The 27941-nt window shown below is 41.9% G+C and overlaps 1 protein-coding gene across 3 annotated transcripts in view; it reads right to left on the bottom strand.

Annotated features, from left to right (window-relative positions):
• Positions 1–767: 767 nt before the first annotated feature.
• The window catches only part of LHFPL6 (LHFPL tetraspan subfamily member 6), a 140146-nt gene continuing 112972 nt past the window's right edge, over positions 768–27941 (bottom strand). For 2 of the 3 annotated variants that reach the window (XM_069030256.1, XM_069030267.1), the window contains exons 3-4: positions 14848–14946; positions 13444–14370 (exon numbers count right to left, since the gene is read on the bottom strand). In XM_069030256.1, the coding sequence (XP_068886357.1) occupies positions 14225–14370; positions 14848–14946 (245 nt within the window). In that variant the 3' untranslated portion in view covers positions 13444–14224. Of the gene's footprint in view, positions 1853–13443; positions 14371–14847; positions 14947–27941 lie in introns of those variants that run through there. The other variant, XM_069030278.1, reaches the window with a different exon arrangement.

Genomic DNA, 27941 nt, shown 5'->3' with positions numbered 1-27941 from the left:
AGCCTATAATGAAACTCGATAAAATTCTGTTGAGTGATATCAGGATTGATCACTGTAAGCTGACATTGTTATTTCCACATTCCTCCGAAAATCTGCCCAGTGCAATGTACAAAGCACTGGCATGATGCCAGATTTTTTCAGCTCTTAAGTGTTACTAAGCACCAGAACTGCAACTGGAACATAGATGTTAACTTAAATATATATGACAGAAATGTGATATTGGCAAAACAGGACCAGAAAAACAAATTTGAAAGGGAATAACATTAGTTAATGTTATGACTGAAAACCCCTTACAAGTTCCCATGAATTAAGTTCACATTGGTTTACATAAAGAAAATAAAATATTGATTTTTTTAAGATTTATTTTATGTTCAGTGCCAGTGTCCTGTGCAGAGAATGTTGCCTGGTAGGTATTTGATCAGAGTTACTGGCCTTAGGGAAGTAAAGGCTTATTTCAGTTGGCTAAACTGGGATATACAGTTCTGTGTGAAATTCTGAGACCACAGCAGCCAGGACAAAATGGGGAAAGTGTTGCTGAAATCCTTCAGGACACCTGACAGCAACAGGCAAAAATGTGAATATGCCAGAATGTCTCCGGTGGCAGTAGATGTCTATCCTCAGGCAGTATAACTGAACTCTAAACGTGTGTGTTTTACAGGGTAAAAGGATATAGCACGGTTATAAAAGTCATGAGTGTTTCTGAGAATTTTTCCATAGGGATTTGGGAAGGAACTGTTTCATCTACTGGCACAATCATGCATTGGAAGTATTGATCAAGGAAAAATTTATTTACAGAGATTTTTCAAATACAAACATAAAATAGCACATATTATATATATATATTTTACAAAAATGAATATTGAAATAATAAACATGGTACAGCACAATACAACATCAATGAGCTAAACATAACAGCAACAGAAATCTATGTCTGGAAGAAGTTTGCTGTTAGTCGTACGTAACCAACAGAGCTCTACAGTACCGTGAGTGGGATTTCCAGTGGATGGGAAAACGTCCATTTACTGCATTTCATAAAAGGACTACAGGAAGGGTACATATGCCAAGTAATTATGTTGCATTTTGTAATAATGCTGAAAACACAGAGGCTTAATAAAAGTTATATAGGGCTGAATAAGCAGTGGATAAATGTTTGGGGAAGAAAAATGTGTAGAGATTATACAAAATACTGATAAAGTGGCTTATTGGTCCTTTTTATTAAGTTTAATGTATAGATTAAAAAGTGTTGCAACACCGAGTCTTAAACCACCAGAGAGAAGTAAAAAAAAAAAAGGAGAGAAAAAAAAAAGGAAAACAAAGAAGAATCGCACCAAAAAAAGTTTCCTCTCTACTTATTTTGTGCCATGGTCAACATCTGTGCGTGCATGTGTGCTTTCGGGAGCGCCGCACCGAGGGGCTGCCAGGCGCTACCCCAGCACGCGGGCACTGCCGCCCCTCGCCAGCCTGTTCAGTAATTGGTGCATGCAGAATTTCACCATTTGCCAAAGCAGAGTTTTCCTTGCTTATATTTTTGTGGAGCAGACCCTGAGCAGGCTTGGGTGAGAGAGCCTGTCCCTGCCCAGCCTAGCTGGGTGGCTTTGCACCACCCTTCACCTCCCTGCCACCCTGGGCCGCCCGCCGTCCCACTCCTGAGAGAAAGCACTTGAAAATTCCTTGTCCGTCGTTGTTGTCCAGCAGACCTGGGCGAGCCAGGCAGGGCCCGTGCCCAGGCCGGCTCAGTAGGGGTATTGCTTCTGCTTCTTGCCCGAGAAGCAGGCGAGCCAGGTGCACACCAGCATGGCAGCCACCGCGCCGCCGCCCGTGCAGTAGTAGGCCCAGCCGATGTGACAGGTCCCTGCAAGGCAAGAAGCAGGACACAGGTCAGCATTAGATGGCAGGAAAGCGCCGCCGCCACCACCCTCCCTTCTGCCCTCCCAGGAAAAGACTTTTCTGAGATTTCAGCCCACTTGTATGCCCACCTCAGACAGGGAACGCAGGGCGTTATTCAGGCTCTGCCACTGCAATGGTGGGACTTGAACCTGGATGCGGCTGAGAACTGCTGGGTGACCTGCTCACATCTCCCACACACAGGCATCGAACCTGACCATCCACAAAGGAGTGTGGTGTCAGGGGATTACCTGCATGGGGGCTGCCATGGGAATGGAAGCATAGAGCCCAGAAATAAAAAAATAGACAGATTTCCCTATCCCCACCCGAGGTCACAACCCATTACTGCAAACTTCAGTGATCTTCTGTCTAATGAGTGTCACAATATGGCTTTGAATCCAATTAAAGGCCTCAGCATCTTTATACAGTCAAACTGATCGCCAGTAAATGGTGCTGGGGAATCCCACAGTGGACCATAAAGTGATTACTTCCCTTTCAGGCACTGTGCCTGCAGTAGGGCATGAGATCAGGAAAACAGCAGCTGCAGCAGGGAGGAAGCCTCTTTAGAGATCTCCGAAATCAAGGAAATGGCTTCTGCTACTCCACAGGATTTTAACCCATCTCAAGGCGATTTTCACTTGGGCTGCATCATCTTTGTCTTTTTTGAGTGCTTGGGACTTGTTACCACTGAGGTTCTTCCTGTGTTGTTGACACCTTGGGTGATATCACCATGCTTTGAGCAGTGAGTGCTCTCAGTAAAGCACAAGCAGCAATGCAACACTTCCTTCCCAACCTTCCCAAAACCAGCAGAAACCATTCTTTCCTTCAGAGACCAGAAGGTATCAACAGAGTTTCCATCTAGAAATAGGTGGTATGTTGATATTCTGTCCCAATGCCATGCCCGAGGGCTAGGCTTCAGGTTCAGGCAATTATCAACTCAGCTAATCCTGCCTTAGGCACAAGAAACACAAAATGTCTGCTCAGCTTAATACGTCCAAGGCATTCGAATGCCTCCAGGCAGACAGCATTGCCACCGACTGTCTGCAGGACATTGTCTGGCAGGCTTTGTAAGGAGACATTGGTGGGAGGCAACACTTATGCTCCTGGTCACTTTGAAGATCTCAGGCTGACACCACAGCAGGAAACATAACACTTGTGTCATTTTTGTCTTCATAACCCTCCCAAATTTTTATTTAAAAAATACCCAGTGAAACAAAGATCCTGATGTGACCAAGAGGACTTGAGGAGCTGTGTGGCCTTGGCTTGAGCTTACTAGCCTCTCTCCTTAATGTGCTGAAGCAGAGAGAGAGATTTACTTGGTTTTGTCATCTAGTTGTGCTCTGAAGATAACACCATTCTTTGCTTCATTACAGAAGACCACACACAGAGAGTCTGACTTCCTGAAGAGAAGGACATCAGAAACCCTGGAGAGCTGTCGAGTGCCTAGCAATGTCCCTGATGCTGACACTTGCCCAATCACACAGCAGTCCGTGGAGAGGCCTGTCTCTGGGCCACCTATTGCTTTGCCCGTATACACACCCTGTCCTTAGCTTCTGCTGCTATTTTCAAAAACAGACTTAAGCCTACACCAGATTCGAGCCCACTGGATTGCTTTGAAAATAATCACATTTATACCAGGGTACGGTGTGCTACAGCATTTCTTGTGATAAGATGGACTCAATCTGATAGGTCTTTGTAAATTGTGAAATATTGCAAAACTACTAGGGAATTGTAGTTGCAGCTTGAAAAAGTAAATTTTTCTCATCATGATGTTTCCAGGTAGAGAAAATAAATGTCAAAATACTACCTTAAAAAGAGTTTAAAGATTCACCTGGTAGCCTGCCCAAAGCTGTAACCTAAGCAGGATAGAATGAAGTAAATTTGACCTTTTACATGGTGTGATTTAAACTTTTGTACCTTGGCAGTGGGAGAGAGCATGTGTGATACATATTAAGAAGAAAGAACTGTTAAATCAGTGTCAGAGATGTGTTCAACAGACACCACACACATTCACTCTTGGCTGAAGAGAATAACATTTATTTCTCCATACCATGCTCCATTTACCCAAAGGACCACTGCCCTACTTAATGCTCTGAGGCACGGCAGGCAGGCAGCCTCTTGATCTAACAAATGCAATGTAGTTCACAAGTGTGAGTTGGGTCAAGATGAACAAATGAAAGAATGGGAGAGCAGGGGAATGGATGAAAGAGCTGGGAGCTTGACCTTAGAGCAATAATAACACAGCAATAAACTTGGCCATTATTTCCAGCCCATGTCAAGAGCAATGGGAAGCCTTGGATAGAATAGCTTGATCTGTACTTGGATGATGCTGAGCAGAACAGAATTTCAAGCTGTTGTGCTGAAGAAGAGCCTCCAGCAGGGCAGGTGTCTGAGGGTATAGGACTTAGCTATACTTTTCATTCCAAGTATAGTAAAGTATAGATACAAGGCCAGAGATAATCCATCTCAAAGGTACCCATTGCAATGAATGCCTACACTGCATAGCCACATGTCAAAATGAAACAATGCCACCCCTTTTACACAAGGAGGAAAACATTTTGGAGTTATTTTTTCTGCTTTGGTGTTCTCATTTTACCACATGTATGGCCTATTTTAGTCTACTGCATCCTAAAGAAAGATTGTTGGTTATCAATAATTGGGTAGTTTAATTGCAGTTTAAATTGTAAAATGACTTCTGCTTCATATTGATATAAAACACTCATTTTAAAAGGAACAGGAAGCTTTATAAAAAGCAGAGTTGAGATGGTATTACTGCACTGACATCAGCAAGACTTGTCATGTATTCAGTGGTAAGCAAATGGTGAAGAGATTTGCAGAACTGGGGCTTAAATTCAACCATCAAGTAGAGCAGTTTGCATTCATGAAGCATGTCATGTAAAAGATTAGAAATCCAGTACTGCAGTTTCCCTTTTTTTTTTTAATGTCAAAGTTCTAAAATTAAAAGCAACACTGCCTAAATACTTGATAGAATTAAAGCAGTTATTGAAACCATGTTAATTTTCACACACACATAAAAATGCACAGCAGCTTTGTTGTTTTCCTTAAGGATGCATTGGAATACACACATACACATATACATATATACATATATATATATATATATATACATATACATATATACATATATACATATATACATATATACATATATACATATATACATATATACATATATACATATATACATATGTAGGCAGAAGAGTGGCCCATCTGTAGGAACCCAGAGTACCGAGAATATTTCTCTGCCTGTTTTTAAGGGTTTTTACCCCCCTGGACAACACTGGTATAGCTTTAAACCTTGGAAAAAATTACCAACAGTTAGACAACAGCAAAAAAATACAGTAGTGTGAATTAGGTGATAGACTACTATGTAAGATTGTCATACGGTGAAAAATTTAGAGGTTTTAGGCTTCTCTTTATAGTAAATAGATAAGAGTAAAAAATATCAAAATGGAGAATTGTTGTTGTTCTCTAGACCTTCTTCTCCTTCTACCACTCCATATTTTGCAGTAAAAGTAGTTTGGATTGATTGGATAGAGAATTCCGCAGTTCCTAGCCGTGTTACTGAATAATTGGTAAGAAAGTGAAAATAATGTACGTTTTTAGTAACTATTGGTTAAAATGTCTTTAAAAGGCTGTGTAAATCTTGATAATCAGTCTTTCTCGCTCTCACTCCTACTTTTCCTCCTTCCATGCTGTACCTGGGTCATGCCAGTGCCTCAGTTCCTCTGATAAGACTTAATAAACAACTGTCTAGAAGCATTGAAACTACAGAAGACGTCTCACTTTATCTTTTAAACTCCTTGCAAGGACTTTCAGCAAATTGTCTCCCATCAGGAGAGACTCGATTTATGGCACAACAAAGTGTCACCCATCCATTGAGGGTGTGGAGATGCAAGCAAGAATGTGTACATGTTTTGCTCCTAAGATGGGCTAGATCTGGTTTTGTGCCAAAGTAAATTCCCAGCAGCTGAACTAGTCTTCTAGCTGATAGAGATGACGTGCATCACAGCAGCTTGCTTTTGTGCACAGAACTGGTGTTGCTTTTAACAAATCAGTCTTCACCTGACAGGTCAGTATTGAGGGAGAAGCTGTGCCTTCAGCACTTCAGCGCTTTGTTAATTCTAGATTATTTTTAATTTTTATAGAGGAGAGCACTAATAATTGGAGCTCTTGGTTGTTCAGTGAAGCAGGACTGTCAAAGTTGTCTCAGGTAAATTTGTAGCCAGCCATTAAGAACTTTGTTTTCACCCTTGTTTTACTGGGATTGGCAGCAAGAGTGTGTCAGGATGAACACTGAAATAACAGACCATGGATCTTGAAGCTATAGGGATGGATGGCCATTTTCCAAGCAAGTAAAAGAATGAAAGACTGGAAACATTGCACTCTTTTTTATGAGGATTGAGAAAAATCATGGTCCCTGAGGATAGAGGACAAAAATTACGGTGAGCGAAGACACTATCAAAAGAAGATTTACAGAAAAGAGTCCCATGGAACATAAGACAATATTTACTAAATCAAAAGAAATCAGTAAATGTGGAAGGGTAGTTCTGCAGTGATAAATGTGCTTACTAAAATGCACTTCCATGCCTTTTCCTGATTTCTAATGTGATCCTCAAGGGCATGATATGCAACCCCTTGCTCCCCTTCTCCTCTTGAATATATAGGCAAATAAAGATTAAGACAAATTTGGGAGTGAGTAAAATTTGGCAACAGAAAATATGCAGATACTTGATCTACCACAGAGCTGTGCCAGGATCCAGTTGGCAAGACATCATTTTACTAAGATTTCTATTAATCATGTCTTATAAATAATTATCACATATAGTTATCGAGGTCTTGGAAATAACATATGGTTTAATCTAAAATAACCAATAATTGCCACTTATGAAAAAATATCCTGAATATAAAAGTGTCTTGGATGCAAACCTGTTAATTGCAAGACTTAGTATCTTAAATATTTGTACCTTTTTTGCTGTTAATTTTAAGACTATCCTGGACTTGCAGTCTGGAGTATTTGGCAAACTCTAATCAATTAACCTTAAGTATAGCCTATTTTCCAAGATGAAGGAGAAAAGGTTTCAGAATCAGCCAGACTGTAGAGTACAAATTATATACCTTCAAAAATAAAACCTACAATTCCTACTTCCAAGAAGTTGTGCAGGAATTCTAATTAACGGGTTCACATGAGAGTACAGTACTATAGAGAATGTGAATTCATATAATCAATCAGGGTCTTGAAAAAGTAATCAGAAAAAAAAATAAGGAGTGTGATTCTAAGGGGATATACTGGGATTTGGAAATATGAAAGATCTAAATGAATGTAAAAGATAATCAGCTAATTAATAAGAAGGCAAAATTATTTTGAAACAAAGCCAAGATAAATTAAATAGCTGAAGATGTTTTTCTTGACACAGCAACAATGAAAAACTGTCATGTGAAATCAGCTGCAAAAGCAGGAAGAGAAGGTGAAACTTGGAATGAGTCCAGAAAGAATTAAAGTAGTTATGTGAAACAAAGAAAGAACACTATAAAAGGTAAAACTGCAGCCTAGCAAACAGCCTGATACATAATAATTATAATAATAATTAATTCAATGGAACTGGTTACTTTTTCTGTTGCACAGATATGACTTTCTCAATGGATTAATCTTTTTAAAAAATATAAAATTTTTTATGCATGTATATTTTTTCAAGCTATTTTGGTAACTTAGAATTAGTCTGTAACTAAATGCATAAAATTTCATAAAGTTCTGAAGTGTAAAAAAGTGGAGAAAAAATGCCAACTTCAAATTCTTTAGTCCTGCTGTATGCAGACACTCACTCATATGATCAAATCCTCCTTTCTTTGGAGGATCACATAATTTTGTTTAATCAAACCTCAAATTTGCTGTAGGTGTGCATTTATCATGAAGCAGTGAGGGAGAAACCAATACCCAGTGTCAATTACAATGCCCAAATTCCCAAGAGCAAATATCTTATGTGCTACTAATGAGGAGCTCTCTCAACCTCCGGCAAGAAGCCAGCAGAAAGCTCACCTACTGCAGAAGTGAAATCAATTGCATCTCTCTTTGAACATCCACAATGCCGAGATTCACAATGGAATAGAACTCCAGACTCCCTTCAGAGATGATGAAGAGGAAAAATCACTTACAAAAGTGTGTTGTATTTTCTCTTTAAGTAAATATATATGGTACAGCAGGTGAGCCCTGCTCTAGTAGCACCTATTTTTCTCCATTTTAACTAGGAAGGGATTCAAAGCAACCAGTTCAGCTGCCCTTTTTGCATAATAAAGAGCACCAAATACCTGCTCCATGTGGTTTGAGTCCCTTTCTGGATGCTCCTGATTATGTCTACTGACTGCTGAAGGCTCTTGCATGACCATGTCTAATTCTGGTTACAATGGTATATGCCTTATCATAGAATGATAGAATGGACTGGGTCCAAAGGGACCTTAAAGATCATCTGGTTCAACCCACTCTGCCATGGGCAGGAACTTTCCACTAGACCAGGTTGCTCAGATCATCCAATCTGTCCTTGAACACTTCCAGGGGTGGGGCATCCACAGCTTCTCTGGACAACCTGTTCCTGTGGCTCATCACCCTCACAGGAATTAATTTCTTCCTAATATCTAAACCTACTGTTTCAGTTTGAAGTGATTCCCCTTTGTCCTGCTCTTGTAAATAGTCTCTCCTTATGTTAGACAGAATATATGTGGACCTTGATATAGTCACCAAAAGCTTACAAAGATTTAAGAATGGAAGCTGTTTGGGTAGCACTAAAGAGGAAGTGTTTCTTGATGGAATACTTCCTTTACTAGCACGTAGTTTGCTCAGCTATTTATCTAAGAACTCAGCAGCTGCAGCTCAAGTATGCTTGTAAAGGTTGTGCTCAGCCCCAGTCAAAAAAATGAATGTGTGAAATCTCCACGATGTTTGCAGAGGATCTGCACACAAGAAAAATGCTTTTTTCAGATAGACTGCTCATAGAAAAACACCTTTGAATATTTTCCCTGTAATAGGTCTCCAACAAATTGTCCTCCCTTCTAAATCCTTTTCTTGAGTCTTTGGCACTCTATGTCAACACTCAGCCAGATGCTGAAATGATGCCACCTAAGACAAATTAAATAGTTGACAAAGCCTTTTTTACATCCACAGTGCTTTCTGTGGGGTTTTTATGCTGTTTTAGTAACTGCACTGTTTGCTTTGAAAGTGCTTTGGAGATCATTTACTCTAACATTTCTACAGCAAAAGTAATTATCAAGTCAAGAGTTTTCTTTAAGATATTTCAAGCCCTCTAAAACTGGCAGAGGGGAACCTTAATAATAACGATATTTGGAAACAGAGATCCATCAAGAGAGAAGTTTCTGAGAGCTTTTGAGGCTAATCCAGCTGCTTGTTTAGTTCAGGATGGGAGCCAGGCTTTTAAGTCACTCTCTAGACAGTGACTTTGGGCAGGTGAGCCCTTTCACAGCAGTCCGCAGATAGATGGGCTGCCACAGACAGCAAGCAAAGGTGTGTGCTTGGAGCTATCTGCTTTGGTTGCTGCTGTAGCTGGGCCCCCAGGTCAAGGATATCTCTGACCATGAAGGCATAGATAGAGCTACCATATTTCCTCAAGGAAAGAAAAGGTTTTTCCAAGTAGTTCAAAAAAAGTTCCACTAAAAATGAGTTTATCTTAAATTTTGTGTCTTCATCCTTTCAGGTTAATAAGTTAAGCATCTAACACCACTTCACACATCTGGTGTTTGGGAAGTGGCAGCTGGTGGCTTGTGATGACACGAATCATCTATGTTTCAATAAGTGACTTTTATTCCACATAAACATTTTGCTGTTTGGGCTCCTAGGTATTGGTCTCGTAGTGCTGTTTCACCAGATGCCAACTGAGGCTCAATTTTGCGAGTTAAATTGAGCATGACCTGACCTCTCCGGGACCTTCTGTGGAACTTGGCTGCCTCTGCACCCATCAAAACAGAAATCAGCATGTAAAACTGAGCAGTTTCCACATGCACATCCAGGGAAATTAATGGCCTAAAATAAGTGTCACATTGCTTTTAGACATTCAAAACCAATGCAAATGTACTTACGTGTGTACACTCACATTTCCCCTTTAAAACAGGTATGCAAGTTCAGAAGATTTCTTCACACAGCTGGAATATGCAGAATATGGAAGCTTTTGCAAATGTCTAGTGCAGTCTTCATTTTAGTGCATACTCTCACCTTAATGCAGACTCCCTCACTGTAATGAATTTCCTGATAAAACACTAAGTTTTCATTTGTTTTTCTAGTGTGTTACATTTAGAAATGAAAACAAAATGGTATTAGTGCCTCTAGCTCAGCAAAATTGAATATGTGCTATATGATATGCCCTAATGACGGTTACTTTTGGGAAACTGCCTGCTAATTCCTTTTGCAGACCCAGGGATTTTGTAGATCTGACTCACTTTCACACCCTTCAGTCAGCAGCTCTGTCCTGCTGTGCCACATCACTGCTGCACTAAATGGGCCCACAGGCAACTCTGATGTGCCAATAATGCAACATAACAGTAACAGTCTGCATGGTGACAAGAGATTAGGATTATCTTGATCCATCCTCAGTGAAAGGCAGTCCCTTTAAGCACTGCTCATTTCCTACTCCAGTCTCCACCTCAGGCACTATTAGCCTGTTGCCAAATTAGAGTATGGACTTTGACTCGGTCAATGAGCAAGCAACTGTGCTGGTTTAAAACATAAACATCTCTTTTTTTTCTTGCCCCCATTTATTTATATTGCCCTATTTCTAGGAGTTAACACCCTAAAAACAGTGGTAGAAGATGTCTCCTGTTCATAATCTAGTGTTTCAGTGGGAACTCGGCTCCATGTGTGACCCATGATGGGATGCTGCACTATGGAGAGGGCCTCCAAGACCTTCATACAGGTCATGCTGACTGCTAGGAAGCTAGGAACTAAAAGCAGAGCAACACAGCACAGACCTATCATGGCCTTAACCTCTCAACAAGATTTGCAAGAGGTCATTTGTCAAAGGCCTAATCTATCAGTGTGCTTCTTTTCATGACAGCAAAACCATATTTCTAGAGAAGAGCAGGGTGCACCAGTCCCTGTCTTTATGGAGGTTATTCCCCATCCCCATTAGCAAAACATCTCATCTATTGAATGTAATTTAATCAACAAATGGAGTTGTCCTTGGCACGGTATCTTCCTTTGAAGAATAACTCCTCTTTGTCAGAGATGGAGCTGTACAACCACTTTTATTTGATTGAAAAAAATTAGCCCAATTAAATACATAAATGTTTAAGTAAATCCTTTGGACATAGTTCACTTAATAAAAACCAAATAAATATCCATTTTTAAAGAGAGCCGTAAACTGCTGGGCATTTCACAGTGCCAGCTCAGGTTTTCTAGAAAAGAATACTCAAATCCACTTAAATTAAAGGCATAGTTATTTTTCCTGCAGCCTTTTTATATATTGCTTTGGAATGTACACAGAAATGTGTGTGTGTTTGGCAAGGGTGGAGGGACGGGTCCCCTCTTCACAATATGGGCCATCTCAGCACTATTCGGAGTGCCTATTAGTCTAATGCCTTTTCAGAGTGCCTGAAGACATGGAGAAGCATTTCTTATCTAGCACACCCACTGAAGATTAGGCTTTTTTTCTGGGTTCTTAGCATTGCTATTTATTTATTCTCTCTAGTTATGAGCACGTTATGGGGGCAGGGGTTTGTCATGTTTTCATCAAGCAAAAATCTTTATTTAATTACTAATTCTAGTATATTTCTGGTTGACATTACATATCACAGTGAACAATTCAGCTGCTTCTCAAGAGAGTTCTTGCAGTTCCTCTTCCGTACCTGCCTCTTGTTCTTCTTCATCCTCCTATAATGTAGATTGCAGGTCCTGGCTTTTATTTTCTACCTTCAACCTCAACCATTTTTGCCCTCACTTTTTGTAAGTCCAAAACAAATATCAGTGCTGAATTCCCACTTTTGCTGGCTCTGTGGTCAAACCTGGTGAGCTTTGACCCTCCTTTCCCAACTGCACACATACTTTCCCTGTGGTCCAGGCTGCAGCACTTGCTCTGCCATCCTGGAAGAGGAGGCTGAATGCTGTCTGCTGATCAGCATTCCTGTGAACACCCTCTCCTTTTAGAGTAACCATGTGCTGAATTACCCTCCCTATGTCATCCTCACTGGCACCCACAGCAGCAGGGGGTGCAGGACCAGCACTCCCATCATCAGCATTTCTCCCATTAGCAAACCAGTGCAGGGTTCACAGTAGCTCAGATTTTCTGAGAGCAGATTTTGAATGCAGCATGGTTCTTCAGACAACTCATTTCACAGGCTCAGGAATAGAAAGTATATCATTGCAGCTTAATCAAATTAAATATTCAAATGAAAGCAATAATTACTTAAATTTGTCTTGAGACTTAGTAAGATTAAGTCTTTGAAACATCATTTTTGGCCTGTAGGCTCTAATGAGTATGCCAGTCTCTAATGATTCAGAAAAGACCTAGAGGGTTGGGGTTATCACCATCCAAGAGGTATTTATGAAAGACGAGCAGTGTGGTTATTAAATGGCCCTCGGACAGTACCTCTTCTTTACAGATGGTTTTGATAACATACCATCAAACAGACACTGACATTAAGTAAAAAAAAATCATAGGCGAGCATTTAAGTTCACTGCCAATATACATGGAAAGGAGATGTTTAATGGCAGAGCTGCCTAGCAGAAATCACTGCAGCAAATTTCAGTGCTCATTATGATCTGTTAATTAATGTGTTGACATACGATTGCAGCAGATCAGTGAAACCAGCACTGCTGTCAAGTCTAGGCATGTGCAACACATGGGCTGTGTGCTCCAGCTCCAGAAAACACAGTCAGAGCACTGTGTCTTCACAGTTAATGCAAGACTTCTCATGGTCCTTATGTGTACCTGGAAGGAAAGCCGCCAGCTGACATTTTTCACATGGGATTCTTCACTGACTTTCAAGGCAGAGTGACTCAATTTATGCAAATATCTAACTCATGAGTCAACATTGAGACAGTGAAGGTGGTCTCAGAGACTAGTCTGTGTGGACATGACAGTGTTTAAGGTAACAGTTCGTACTGCCCAAATGTTGTCTTCAAAGGGCTCACACTGCCACAACATCCACCTTCTGTGACTCTGCAGAGAAATAACCTGGAAGGTAACACCCTTCTGCACGTGGCAACAAACATGGGACACAAGCTGGAATCCCAGAAACACAGCTGCTCACATGCTTGTCAGGGAAGAGCAGGAACCAGTGTGCACCAGTGAGATGCTAGCTGGCTTTCAAAGGGTGCACTGCTCCATGAGCTGGGCCAGGAGCTACTTCAGGCTTCCACACAGGATTGACCATGGGCAGCAATGAACCTGAATCTTCCCTGCAACAGTTACCACAGAGTTTTGCCTAGTCTTTCTACTACATCCTTTGACACACCCTTCCATGGAGCTGGGAATCTTAGTTCTGGAACATTTTTTTTCTGCTAGTTAACTATACATTTCTGTTCTTATTGTTCTCTCTCCTTTGTGTTTAAATCTTTCTATTATTAGGTGAATAAAAAATTTGCAGGAACTTTTTATACTTCTCTGAAGAGCAAATTTAGTATCAAAAGAACAGAAGGATAGTAGAGTTCAGAATAACAAGGTAAAGCTTTCAGAGCACATTACACATCCCCTGAGCAACACCATGGGCGGTTGCTGATAAGACATCAGTGGCACTGTAGTGATGGGTGCTGATATTGGTTATAAGAATTTCTGGTCCCCTGCCAGATCAAATGCACTCAAAACACCACAAAAATTCTGTAGGGGCAACTGGTCTGGAACATCTCTCCCAAAGCAGTATTTCTTTATCTTTCAACCTCAATTCATTTGCATATCTTGACAAGAAACACCTCTGAGATGGAAACAAATCTCCTTACTCCTGAAAAACATCAGTGTAAAATCAAGAGATAATGCAGCAGGTTTGTCTTTAACCCTAGGAGACCATTTTTGTATACTATTCCTTGCACTGGGATTACTGTCAGGCCGTGCACAAGTCCTGCGCACACAGCTATGGAAAGAAGTTCTAAGCTTAACTAACTTTTAGCTTGCAGGGGCTGGAAATGGGGAGTTCTGTATGCTTAAGAGCAGAAGCCCTCGAGTCTGTGGGGGCTCAAGGTGTTCAGTCTCTTCAGGATTGCAGATCCCCCTCTTCCTCAAGCGACACAGGGTCAGAGAGCACTTACAGAGAAGGGTATCAGCAATTGCATTGATCTTTCCTGCTAAATAAGGATCTGGATGTGCATTCAAACATCAGATCCTGATCATCCACATTGTTTGATCCTTAGGTTGCTGCTGTTTCCTTGTTTTCTAGAACCCCTCCAGAGGAAGCACAGGTGTGAGCCTGGTTTGGCTGCATGCCTGGCTCTCATTCCAGGCGCAGTGCCGTCATCAGCAGTAAGACAAGTAACTTGTTTGGGAGAAAGCAAACATAGGGTGAAAGTGTTATTTGCCAGCTTCCCAAGTATGTGAGTAACATACAAATACACTCTAGGCTTGTGTTAGAAGGCCATAAATATCCCAGAATTCAAAGACAGACAATTGCAGTCATGGAGAATTACCCTGACCTGTGCTGTGATGGGATGCCTCTATCTACCCTGTCAAGATCTCCAGGAGTGTTAGCTCCCATACTGCAAGACTATTAAATCTGATTTATTTCCTAAAATATGCATACATACATACATTTTCTTTTATAATGTTCTTCTGTAAAATATTTCCAGAGATCTATCTGAAATCCCCTGCCTTGGCACCATACCAGAATTATGCAATATGAATAGCCTACCACACACAGGTTGCTTCCCCAAGCCTGTGCTTATGTCCTAGTTTGCTTTTATGGCCAACACATAGAAGAGCCTAATGTGGCTGAAATGCTCTGGTGATGACTCACCCAATTCAAACTGGTTGGAAAGGTTACCACAGGTTTGTCTGACTTCTTCACTGTCCCAGCCAAGAGGATAGAGAGCACAACCAGAGCCAATCAACAAACCTATGGAGAGAAAAGGAAATAAAAGTTTATACAAGCAATTGCCGTTAGCTTAAACACAGGCTGCCACTTGGGAATCAAAGTCTCAAACTGCAATTTGGGAATCACAGAGAAAAGGAAGTCTCTTCTTCCCTTAAAAACAGATGAAAACCATTTGGACTGCTGCCTTCTGCTGCAGTTTTAGAGCTGGTCTGGGGGCTGGAGCCAGTCTGAGCAGTTCAGCATCAGAAGCCACGCTCAGCTTCTGAAGCTTTTATCTGAGAGCTTTTAGACCCCTCTTCAACTCTCCGGAACAGCTAAATATGCAGTTTGGAATACACAACGTGTGGTTAAATAGAAGTGTGTTAATGATAGCATTTACAAGCTGATTGCTTCTGATTAATTAAAACAACAATCAACCAGGGTCCATCAAGGTTACATCAAGAAAACTGACAGTTGTGCTAATCTGTTGCCATTTTGCTTTGTTTTTCACTCTTTCAAAAGCAAGGGAATAATGGTTTCATACCACTTGATCAATTCATACCACAGGTACACACTCCACAAAGTTTTCTTAATTCATTCAGCTGAAACAACTGTGGTCTTGAGTCATTTACCTGTTGTCATACTTGGTTTAACATTCACAAGATGCTTTGCTTTCTCCAGCCCTCATGCTGCCCCAGACAGATGTGTTTTGGCAAATCCTGTCCCTTCACAAGACCTTGTTGGGAATCAGCAATGCACCCATGCACCATGTCTATTTTGCAGAAGTGGCATTTTTATCATATTGCATTCTCAGCTGTCACTGCAGCAGCTGCCAAAAGGCTGATGTAGCTGGCAAAGCATTTTACACAGACAGCCTAGAGAGAACATTTCAATGTATGTTACAACATTTTAATGTTGCCTCCTTTGTGTCAGATCTTATTTATGAGATTGGAAACAAAGCACTATGTAGATAATGGGCGAGGGGCATCTGACACTTCACAGGCTGTAAAGCCAAGCAAGCCCTCCCAAGGTTTGCAGGGGTGCCTTTTACCTGCTAGGCAGAGCACAGGGCTTCAAGCCCTACAGCTGTCACTTGCTGACCTTGGGCATTATCTCTTGACCTCACATCACCTTGCTCCTCCTCTCTTGACAATAAAGAGCATGTGTTCCCTGGCAAAGCACTTCTGCTGCCCTGCCCCCAGAGCAGAAAAGCCCTGGGTGTTGTGACAGAGACACTGTGGACATCACACCAGTCTAACAGGAGTCCTGAGAGGGATTATGACTCCTGTCCTGGAGCTTGCTGTACCTTTCTACTGTCTCCATTCTCCAGATACCTAAGCTTCTCATATTGCTGATGTTCCTGTAAAATACAGAAATCATCTTACTATGTTCTTGATTTGCTCAAAAACATACCTGAACAAGACACTAAAGTCCAGAAGTGGTATCTCATCTTTCTTCAAAAGATGTTTAATGCTCTTAGCATCTTGGCTGCTAACAAAGTAGCTCAGCAGCTTCTCTGCTGCTCCTCCAAGCACACCTGCCCCTGTTTAAGCCCAGTATTAACTCCTTGGATCTTTCTCCACTACGTTCAAATTTCTTCTCGCTGCTCAAGCCTACTTTTTCCTTCCCTTGTTGAGCAGTCATTGCCTGCTCCTGCCTCCATATCTGCATCACATAATGAAAAAGAAATCCCTGAGGCAGCCCTCTCTCAGATGGTGCATTCACCCAACAGCTGTGACAGGAGAAAAGCAATTAAGAACATGTGAATGCTAGGTATTTTCAGAACTAATCTGGGTATGGTTGCTTCTAATGTCCTCACTAATAACTTTCACAGTATCATTTGATTTTTTTTCCCCTAGGGCCATAGAGCTAAGGGCAGCTGGTAGAATCCATGTAAATGAGAACCACTTCTAATTAAATTCTCAGAAAGGATGTTTCTCAGACAAGAGAATTTAGGCCAAAACTGGGTCTACATTTGTTAAAGATAGCCTAAGACTCTCATAAAGCCCCTGTTGATTCTCCCTTGAACTGTAAAAGCAAGAACGGTGTTGTGAAGCACAGACAGCATGAGCGGTGTGCTAGGAAGGGGCAGGACTCCATGGGGCAAGGAGGAACATCATCACCGATGATGTGAATGTCTGGGGAAAGGAGGAAGAGCACATAGATGCCAAAGACAGCCTCAAAGACCATTGGGACTGTGGCAGCCCCAGCTAGTCCTGCAGTGGTTCTGATCCCTTCCCATACTGCTCATGGCACCCACAACATAGCCAGCGCCAGCCCAGGCAGCCACAGCTCAGAAGCCACTCTGGCCTAAAGTGAGCTACCCTGGCCGGGCTGTTTGCAATCAGCTTGTGTACTTGAACAGACTGTCTGGGAGACCTTGCAAATGCTCAAAGGGCTCTGTTGTGAGGGGCAGGGAGATGTGTGCAGGGGGTATGAGGGAAGGCAGGCTTGCACCCGCCTGCCTTGGACCAGATTAAACGGCAGCCAGCCCTTCCTCACAAATAGGTCCTGGGAAAGCCTTCTGCCCAGTTCTTCCAGGAGAGCACAACAGCAGCACTGCAGGCAAGTGAAAGGACTATTAGCATAACAATGCTGCTCCTCCAAACCCAGAACAAGCTCTTACTCAGCCCTTGCCAATTACTCTCCTCAGGTGCCTAGTGCCCACTGCATTCACAGACTGTTTGTTTTCAGCTCTCTTTAGGTTTTGTTGCAGCAACAGGTTGTTGTTTGGGTTTTTTCCCATGAATGTTGCTCACAGCACTTGCCACTGCCACTCTCCAAACACAGCTCATCCTTTTCCAAACACGGGTACCTGTTCACTCTTTCTGCCTCTGTTGCTACACTGGATCAGTGATCACAAACTTTGGCAATTTATTTCCTTCCATATTCAGACTCCTTCAGCCCCCTGTCACACCTCTTTTCCCATTTCTGTACACCCATGTCTGTAAGTTCAAAGCCCAGTTTCAGTGAAAATAAATTCTGGGGTTCAGTCAGAAATTCCTTAGCAATGCAATATACTGTAATGTTGAATTGCTCCAAAGGAGCTCACATGTGGATGATTGCCTGTAAAGCCATTCCAACACTGCCTAACAACCAGCCCACAGCATCCACCACTGAGCCTCACCATTAGCTGTGCCTCCTAGAAAGAGATAAACCAAATAAGGGAAAACTATGTCAGAAAGCCTCCCTACCCCAGTGACAGATGGCTCTCCAGCTGGGTACTGGCTTTATCAGTGCTGAGTTTCACTTATGGAGTACCAGTCACCGAGCAGTGCAGCTTCTTTTCCGATTGCAGCCTGCACTGACTGGGATGACGAGATCAAGTGGGAAACTCCTGCCTATTGCTGGTGCTGCCACATGACCCCAAAGCATGAGTGGCAGCATGCTTATGTGCAAACAACAAGGTACAAAGCCATGAGCAAGCTCACACGCTTCTTTTAGTGAACACAACTTTCAGAGCCCACAGGTTTGTGTTCCCATCTGGCAAAAAGGCTTATGCCTATTACTATTTGTTTTGTCACAGGTACCAACTGGCCACAGGACTTAAAGCTGTTGCTCTGACATGTCCTTTAATATCACTGGTTTTCAGCTGGTTTCAACTGACCTTCGGGCAGTTCCCTTTTGTAGTGCATATGCACCTGTTGTGGATTTGTGTCTATTGACAAAACACTTGTGTCCTCCAGTACTTCTTGCAGGCAAGGTTCAGGCCAGGCTCAGGGATTTGCCTGTTGTAACTGCTGGACTCTGCCTAGCAGGCTGCTGCTCCCTGAAAGCTCAGCGAGAGTTTCCTAGGGCCATGCGATCAGTCGCATCCCGGAGTCCATTTCAATCTGGCTCCAGCAGCCAGCAGTGTTACAACACAGTGGATGGTAAAGAAGGTAGAGAAGGGTCTCTCATGAGGGTTTGAGATGGCTTTATTCACATCTTGTCCTCGCAATGTTCAGAGGTAGAGAGACAGCGTGGTCTGGGTGCAGGGTGGTTTTGTCAGGGGCCCAGGGGCGATCCCTGGGCAGGGTTGGGGTACAGGAGCAAATAGGGAGAAACCAAGGGAGTGGCCAGGGCTAGGGCAGGGAACAGGGGGAACAGCACAGAATCAGGGGGTTCACAGACTACCACATTTGCCTTCAGCATAAGACTTCCACAGAGATTTAGAGCCTGCTAGCCAGCTAGAAAAAGTTTCACAAGTTTTACTTTATGCGTGGAGGTATATTTATATGTATGAGCATATGTGTGTCACATCCCATTGCTTTCAGCAGGGTTCTACATGACTTCAACAGGACTGATGCTGCCTTGGTCTGCATGGGCACTGAAGCTGGGAACTGGCATTTCATCTCCCTTATTTTATGCACTGAAAGTGTGGAGTGTGCCTCAAAGCCCATGGTGTTAATAGGACTTGGACAAAAGCCCCTCAGTCCCTTCCCTCCCTTCTAATCAATCCATGCCTGTTTGTAAGCAGCTGTGTGGATCAGATCCTGCAAAAGCAAAAAGGCTGCGTACTTTTACCACTAATAATTCATACATGGTCACAGCCAATTTATTTAATCACAGAGAATGTAGATCCCACTGAACAGCTGCATCCTCCATTGAAAGATCCAAGTTGAATCCAAGGGCTGCAAATCCAGTGGAAATCATTAAGCTAATTTTGCAGCTTCAGTTCAGAGCAGTTACTAGTTTAAGTCAAGAGTCACATTCTGGCCTGCTCTATTGCATTTAGCCAGCTATGCTACCCAGGACACCACACCCATCTTTACAGCTGCTTAAAATGCTTAGGATGCCTATAACATTTTTTAAAAAAGGAAGAAAACCAAAACCAACAATGTCCTGTAATTACCACCCCCATCATCTTCCATTATCCACTACAGTCGTTAAAAGAAATTGAAAGGGGAAGAAAATATGCAGATCCATAAATGGCACCTTCACAAAAGGGGCTGCAGCCTCCAGGTGTGAGGGACCCAGTCAGTGGGACGGGGTGAGTCAGCAAGTGGAGGTGCTGGTGGCACACAGCAGCTGTTTTAGATGACATACCATGCACCAGTGAAGGCGTCGGCACTGTCACAGACCAGCTTTTCTGGAGAGGTTCCATATTTGGGAATGAAACAGGCTCCTTGCCCTGGTCTGTGAAACACTGCTATTGTGAATGCTGCATCTGGCTCAATGTGCTAGCAAGGCATGGGGAGAGACATGCAGGGCTGACTGAGAGCAAGCAGATTTGGCAATCCAAAACTGGAATTAAGACCTTGGCTTCAGTATTCAACACGGTCCCAGACAGCCCCTAGGCTCTTTGCATGGTCCATGCAGAATGATGGATCCCTTCAAAAAGTAGTCTAAAACCAACCTATGAGGCTAAGTGAAGAGCTGCCCAGACCTACAAATTCTAAAACTACAAACCAGGGGGTCAGACAGTGGATGCCTCAATATTAAACCATCCAGAGTAATCCTTGTCCCTCCCAGATTGCCTTCCCTGTCACTCTTGCTGTGAGTATAATGCATGATCGTATTTTAGTAACAGTTAGCACTTGAAAGATGATCTTGTCTGTCTAGAGTGGTGCTTGTGATTGAAAATAATTACATATAACAGGTTTTGCATATGGTGGATGCGGCAGGGAAGGGACAGTAATTACACTAGTGGCTTGGCACAGATCTAGGTCTCGTCTTTGAAGTGATAAAGAAATGATTTGTGGCATGCAGCAAACAGCTTACTCCAAGAGGTAAAATATTAACCACTATTAATATCTCCAAGAATAGCCTGGATATGAGCAAGTCTTGAACAATAAATACAGAAGGATTAACAAACCAAGAGATGTTAACCAGATTTTGCTGTGGGCAAAATGCCTGCACTCATAAACACCAAGACCTATCAGTAAAAGCCAGCGCACAACAAAGGAAACTTGCAAATCCTTGTGGTGAGCTATCCTCAGATTGCTGCTGTGGCTTCAGTGGGAGCCTCCACTCAGGACCTGATGTGCCTTAAATAACCCATGCAGACATCACATCATAAATTAATTGCAACTGTCCTGACCGTTCATAGCTCAAAGTCCTGTTTTACAGACTCAGCTCTTCTCTCACTTGTTGAGGGCACAGCATTCCCTGATTGCTAAATGGCTCATCCTTGGGTTTTCTGTCAGTCCATTTGATCATTGCATCAAAAGCCTGTTAAATAAAGCCAAACCTTCCACAGTCTTCTTCCTTCTCCCTCGCATAGGGCAAATCTAAGCACATGATTCAGCTAAGTCTGATGATGAAAGCCATCAGTTTGATGAATAAAGAGAGGTGGTGATGGCAGTGAATGAGGCACTTAGCTTTGGACTCAGCCTCAGAGTCTTGCTGCTACAAAATGCATTTTAAAATGGAAACTAAACCCGTGGTGGCTTTCCTTGATTATGGGTTTTTCAAGAGCTTTTTACATGCATTCATTTTTTGTACATCCTCATCTCCAGACACTTACAGCCTATGAATGCAGTGAAATGGACTGCTGGGTACCATAAAGACCTCCTCACCCAGCAGTTAGAGGGTCTGTACTGCTGTAACAGGGACCCTGGGAAGGCTCTGAAGAAGGAAGGAGCCCTTCACTGGGCCTTATTATTGTAAAAACCCAATTTGTATTTTCACTTAGAAAAATAAAAGGAATGGGCCAGACTTGATATAAGTACTGCAAAGAGAAAATAAAATTGGAACTGAAAGTTGCTTTTTGTACAGTCACTTTTTAGCGAGAAATGTCTACTTGAAATTATCTTCCTCCTTGCTCTCCCCCATCATTTACTTTTTCTTCTTTTATTTTCAGACCTGACCAAAAAGAAAACTTGCCTTTTTTTTTGTTTGTTTTGTACAGAAATTCTAATGTATACTGTTCATCTGACAGATATTCAGGCCATATGGAGAAGCTGACAGACAATAATTTAAAAGTCATCACTTTCAAGACCATTTTAATGATGATTTTTCCTTTCACTTTTTTTTTTCTCTATTAGCCAGCCTGAATCTTCAAGGATGATAGAAAGTTTTCACATTCCCATCTGTCACTTGAAGGTACAGTAATCTTGACAAGCAAAACAAAACCAATTTTTAGATGCAGCACGGACTTTCACTATCTGGTTCTTGTGATTTAAAAACTCACCTCACTTTAATGATTTTAAAGCATTTACCTCCCATAAAGGTAACTCCAGAGTGTGAAAGTAAAGTGCAGCTGGCACCTGAAGTTGTCTGCTGCTTTCAGACATACCTTAGCCAACAGAAAATATGGTTAAAGAAGAATTGGTTAAAAACTGAGATGCGAAATTCTTCAGTAGACACGGCTTCTGAAGTCCGTTCAAAGAACCCTCCAGGAGCTGATACCAAGCAAGCAATGGAGTGATAGAAGTGGGTCAGAATAGATTAAGACAAACTCCAGAGCCTGGGCAGAGCAGCAGGACCCAAGAGAAGAAAGAGGGGAGCAGGGCTGTGCCAGCTGCAGGCAGCCTGGCTCCCATGGCCGTGGGTGTCCAGCCTCAATTCAGTTAGTGAGGGACAGTGTCTTTATACTGACAGCTCTTTGCCCAGAACATCCCTTCTTTAGGGTTACACTTCTACCTGCTCTTATCACCATCACTTTGTTCTTTGATTTCTCTGTTCTTCTGTTAGAGAAATGTTATCACACCAATCCATTACTGTTAGTATCTGTCCCTCAGGAAAACCAGACATGGAGCTGAAATGGGCTTTTACTGGGATTAAACACAAGATCAACACTTTGGGCAAAAGTTCTACCTTTAGTTAGTAGTCACTGAACATGGGGCATTTGACTGGTTCCTTATTGAGCCTGAGCTTCAAGTGTCTCATTTGAGAGAGGGAACAATCCTGTGAATTCTCAAATGTGAATGAATTCAGTAAGGGACTCCCTCATCCCAGTGTCTGGGCAGCAGGGGCACACAGAGAGAAATAATTCTATGCTGCACCAAATTTCTTCCCATTCCTCCTACAAGGGTCATGACACATGAGACAGCAAGTTAGTTCAGGGTTTCACTCGAGGTCAAGGTGTTTCTGCCACAGACTTCCTAGAGTGGGACATTAGAGGGACTCCTACATGCAAAGCAAAATGAAGCATAAGAACAAGAAAAACCAGAGAGAATACAATGCTTCAACCTTCAGCTTGCAGATCTTATCTCCAATAACACTGCTTAATATGGAAAGTGATGGAAATAGGGTTTTCAGCCAAGGGCAAAACCCCAACACCCTTTCTCTTCCTGTTCTGAGCTCCAGGTTTTAATTCACAGCATTTGACTTTACTTAACCCCCCTTTTTCTGACTGTCAAACCCCATACCTTTTATGAGACTTTTTGTGTTACTTTGGGTTACTCCACACAGTGATCATGCACTGCCTGGCACCTGCTTGGCTCCCAACCTCAGCAAACAGGCACAGTGAAAAAATGCCACCTGCCTACTAGAGCTCTTGGAAAGTGGGGCCAGTGGCAGAGGAAAACTAAAAAAGGTATTACAAATACATACCAGCACCCAGCTGGCAAAGTGCTGTGTCATGGGACAGTCACAGCCCTCATTTTCACTGTAACAGAGCATGGGGCAATGGAGGGTGCAGATGGGAGTTTTCTGACAGAAGAAACATCGCTTCCCTTTCTTTTTCATTTGATCAAAGGTGGTGTGCTCATTACTACAGAGGTGCTTCAGGCTCAGAGAGGGAAATTTCCCCACCCAGAGATGCTTCCTTTCTAGGTGCCTCAGGTGACACAGGGCATACCAAACCTGAGTAGATGCCTCTGCAGTGGCAATTGAGATCTTTGTCAGTGCAATCAGGGGAGTCTAGAAGATGTTTTTCTCATCCTAAAGAATACATAAACATAAGTCTGTGACTAGGACACATCTAAGCTCACATAACTCTTAAGACAGCAAAAACATTCACATGGGACTGGCAGACGTGACATGGAGGCAGCAGGGAAAGCCATATGCATCTGGATTAGCAGCTGGAGATGGAATAGCCAAAGGCATCTCAAATGGCACTAGGCACTTGTAGCTCAATGACTGAATTGTGCTCCACTGGCAGTACAAACCCAGAGTGGGATTTAGCCACCCAAATGTGTCACCTTCTGCCAGTTTAATTGCTGTTCAGTATCTTCCTCCTTTAGTTGCCTCTCCAGAACAGTGCAAAATTCCCCTAAGTCCTCTATCATACCTGCCAGCCCACACAGAGATTTTGCAGACCCTAGGGTATCTCTAACAGTGCAAAGCATCTAGATTCAGCCTGATGAGGTCCGCCTTAGATATCTATTGATCTTAATGTGAGCTTAGAAACCTACCTCAAAGGAAAATAGCTGTATTGTAAACACCTTTATAAAGTGTATCAGTCTGGCCCAAACGTACATTTTTCTTTATTCCTTATCTTCTATCCTTCTGCCTTCATTCTGCCCTTAAGATGCAAATGTTTCAACTCCTGCCATCAATTCTCTTCCTTTATGGGAAATTACCTGAATGTTACGGAAGAAGGAAAAGATTGAAGGAAAAACTGTGTTTCTCCTGAGTGTAAACCTGTATGTTTGCCTTAAAAGAAAACTAGTTGTATGGAAAAAATTTGCTGCTTCAAAATGGCCTTGGTCTGCCTCAGTTGTTACCACTCAGAACTCGCTTGGCAAGTCTCTGTGCCATTTCTCCCAGAGTTTGTCGCACAATAAAATGATTGACACCAATTGTTCTGAAAAGATGTGACACGGTCCAGTTAAAAGCAGAGTGAGTCTGCAGAGTGGAACTGAAATGCTTGAAGAACTCCAGAAAACACTCTGGAGTTTAACTGTCAGCTCATTTTTGTTTGGCAAGCCCTGATCAATGCTTGTACATTATAAGCTTTATGAGGGGGAAAAAAAAAAAGCCTGAGTGTTATCACATGCCATCAGACTTCTTTATGTGACAACCCATCTGTGTGCTCACCCCGTCGTTTTGTGACTCAGAATCAAATGCTTGACAGTTCAAAGAGTCTAGAGCAGCATATGGCATATGGCATAATGTATTTAAATAGAAATCATTCCATTAGAAACACAAGGGTGCCTGCTGTAATTAATAAAAGGTAGTTTAATAACTAACTTCCCAAAATGCAAAACTCTCCATGTAGTCATAGTAGATAAGGCATACTCCTTTTCATTAATATGAATTTCAATAGCAAGTGGAGACTGGCCAAAACTAGGCAGAACTGTTCAGAAGCTCCATGCTCGAAGGATTTCCCAGTACGTGAACTGATGTCATGAAAGATGGTAACGAGGGAATGAAGGAGCTATATCGTGCATCAGTGAAGATGCCTAACCAGAAAAATGGATAAATGGACAAGCATCCCCATATCTTTTCAACACAAATTCCGACTAAGGTTGTTACAAGCACTATGTCTGCACCATCCTGGCTCTTGAGCACTACTCCGATGGGGTTTAATCTGTGTGTACCCAAATAATTGCATTTCCATGTCTATTAGTTCACTGATTTATTAAAAAGCAATAGTTTTTAGATAATGAATAAAGCAACAAAATATGTCCAGCCAATTCCTTCACTTTGGTGGCATATCCCCCAAAGTCACAGGGAAACTGGAACTGATGCAAAGCCTGTATCCAGTGGGGGAGTACTGCACACCAGGCTTTTACCTTTTTTTTTTTCAGTTGGTTTTACTTCACTTGAGCTGTCTGTGGATTAATACAAGATCAACCACTGCACATCTCAGTTAAACTTCAGCTATACTCAAGACTTTAAAGTAACACTTTCAGTACATACTCTGCAGACCCTCTGGCAAGCCACAGAGAATTTTCCAAGGAAGTTCATACATGGTATTAGGAAATCTATACCTGCAATAAAGATTGAATGGCTCCACATTTCTACTGGAGAGTCTCTAAGACCCCTCAAATCAAACGAGTTTGGAAATCACTTCTCTAGATAGGAAATACAGTAAGATAAGTAATGCTGTAAAAGTCAGTGGCAGTCATCAAGCACAGCTAAGAATCACTTTTCACTTTATGCTTTTCTCACTGATGCCTTACGGATTTAACTCTCCTTCTACTCTGCAAAAATGTTCACACCAGCAGCTCAGCTGATACACAGGCCTGCAGCCATCAACTGCATCTCTATCCATACAGTGTATCCACTGCTGATGGCTAATGCTCAGACAGTGAAGTGCTGTAAAATACATGGAAACTGCTGAAGAAAAGGTCAGTTTAATTCACTGTTTGCTGCTGTAGCTGCAGCATTTTTTAGCAGCTTTTTAAATACCCTTTGCATTCACAAGGCAGAGAAAGCAGCTAAGCACATGAATTAATCTACACATGAACAAAGGTGTATTCAGTGCTGTTTGCCTTTGTGCTGAACTACAGTGGGAAATCAAAAGAAATGGAGTTAAATCTAAGCAGTAATAGACTCCATGTGAAATTGATCATTCGTATGGCTTCCTCAATTAAACTAAAACCAACTATTGCCCCATTCTCAGCCACTTTGTTTTCAGTAAAAGGGACGGTAAGATTCAACACAGCTCCAATTGAACTGTGTAACACTCAAAATACTGTTTCATACTGTTAGACTGTGTCTATTTTGTTCTGCATGATTTTCACATGCTGAAAAGCTTGCATCATGAGACATACCCAAAAATATATATATTTTTATTTTTAAAAACAAATAAAAATACAGATTATTCTGTGCTTTCTATCCAAAGGAATTCAAACTCAATAACTGATACAGTTTGCAGAGGAAAGACGTACTCTATCAAGTCAATTTCCCTCAAATAGATTCCATTTTTCAGTTTGCCACAAAATGTGATAAATATAATTTTGGATGGGAGCTGCAGTTTGTTACAAATACATTGCACATCTGCAGCTCAGAAAAATTTGGCTCTGTCACTTATCCTCTTCAGAGGGAATCCATATGGACAACCTTACCAACATCTCAAACATTCTTGACTCTTTCTGTTAATGAAAACCAGTGTGTGAAAGGGAAGAACTGAGTAGAAGGATGAACTCATGAGCCCACCTTTGAAATAATTTTGAAATGAGTTCAGTAAAGTTTAGTAATAAAACTAGGGCTGGAAGGGACATGAAGAGATCATTTAAATCCTCCTGCAGCCTCAAAGTCAGGATAAGCTCTACTTGTACCTTCCAAAAGAACTGTTTGTTGAATCTGTTCTTAAGAAGCCCCTCACAATGGAGATCCCACCACCTTCTAAGACATTCTATTCTTGTGGCTCTGTGTCTGCAACAGAACTTTTCACTAACCAGTATCTTCCTGTGATAATTTCAGTTCACCCCTTAAACAATGGACTCTGCTAAACCCCTACTGGGGCTCTGAGAGACCATTTCATTTTTTTCCCCTCTTTGCAGCACCCTTCTCTATAATGGATTCAGCAGTCACGATTTTTCCCTTTTTTTTCCTGCTAGAACTGGCCATTCCATACAGTCTCCTCCCCTTTCCCAGAGGATTTCTGTGGCTGCTGGCTTCCACAATCTGCTGGAATTTTCCCTTCTAAAAACAAAAAGCCATGCCAGAATAATATCAGAGCAGTTGAATAATGAATCAAACTTGTTGCTTTCAATAGAGAGAACCCAAATGGAGAGCTAAGAGAAATGAAGACATTGAAGGTGATGATAATACCAACTAGCAAAACCCTAAAATGAACTGTGTGGCTCTTGGAGCTCATCCTCGTCCTCTCTTCCTAAAAACTTTTTAAAAATAATACTTTATGAGCAGTGGAAGACTCTTCTAACAACTCTTTTTTATAAAGGCTGTCCTTGGTAAAAGCCTATCACTGCTTTGATACCATCCCCAGCAAACAATACTTCTGCTCCAATTTACAAGATCACTGGCTTAATGGATTAATACTTAGTGAATGGAGCATGCAATTCCTAGATACAAGACATGCATTTTTATTGGGACCTAGGAGTAGGGAATGCTAAGGAGCAATATTAGCATTGGCTGGACCTCCTACAAGGATTGAGAGAGAATTTAAGAAAAAAATTGAAACAGAAAATGAACAACCTATGAGGTGAATGTTAGATGGCTGCAGGAGCCACTAACGATGGCACTTGGACCATTTATAA

The sequence above is a fragment of the Aphelocoma coerulescens genome, chromosome 1 (assembly GCF_041296385.1).
Source record: "Aphelocoma coerulescens isolate FSJ_1873_10779 chromosome 1, UR_Acoe_1.0, whole genome shotgun sequence".
Taxonomy (NCBI): Eukaryota; Metazoa; Chordata; class Aves; order Passeriformes; family Corvidae; genus Aphelocoma; species Aphelocoma coerulescens.
Note: the sequence above shows the minus strand (reverse complement) of the source record. Positions and strands in the feature narration are given on the sequence as shown.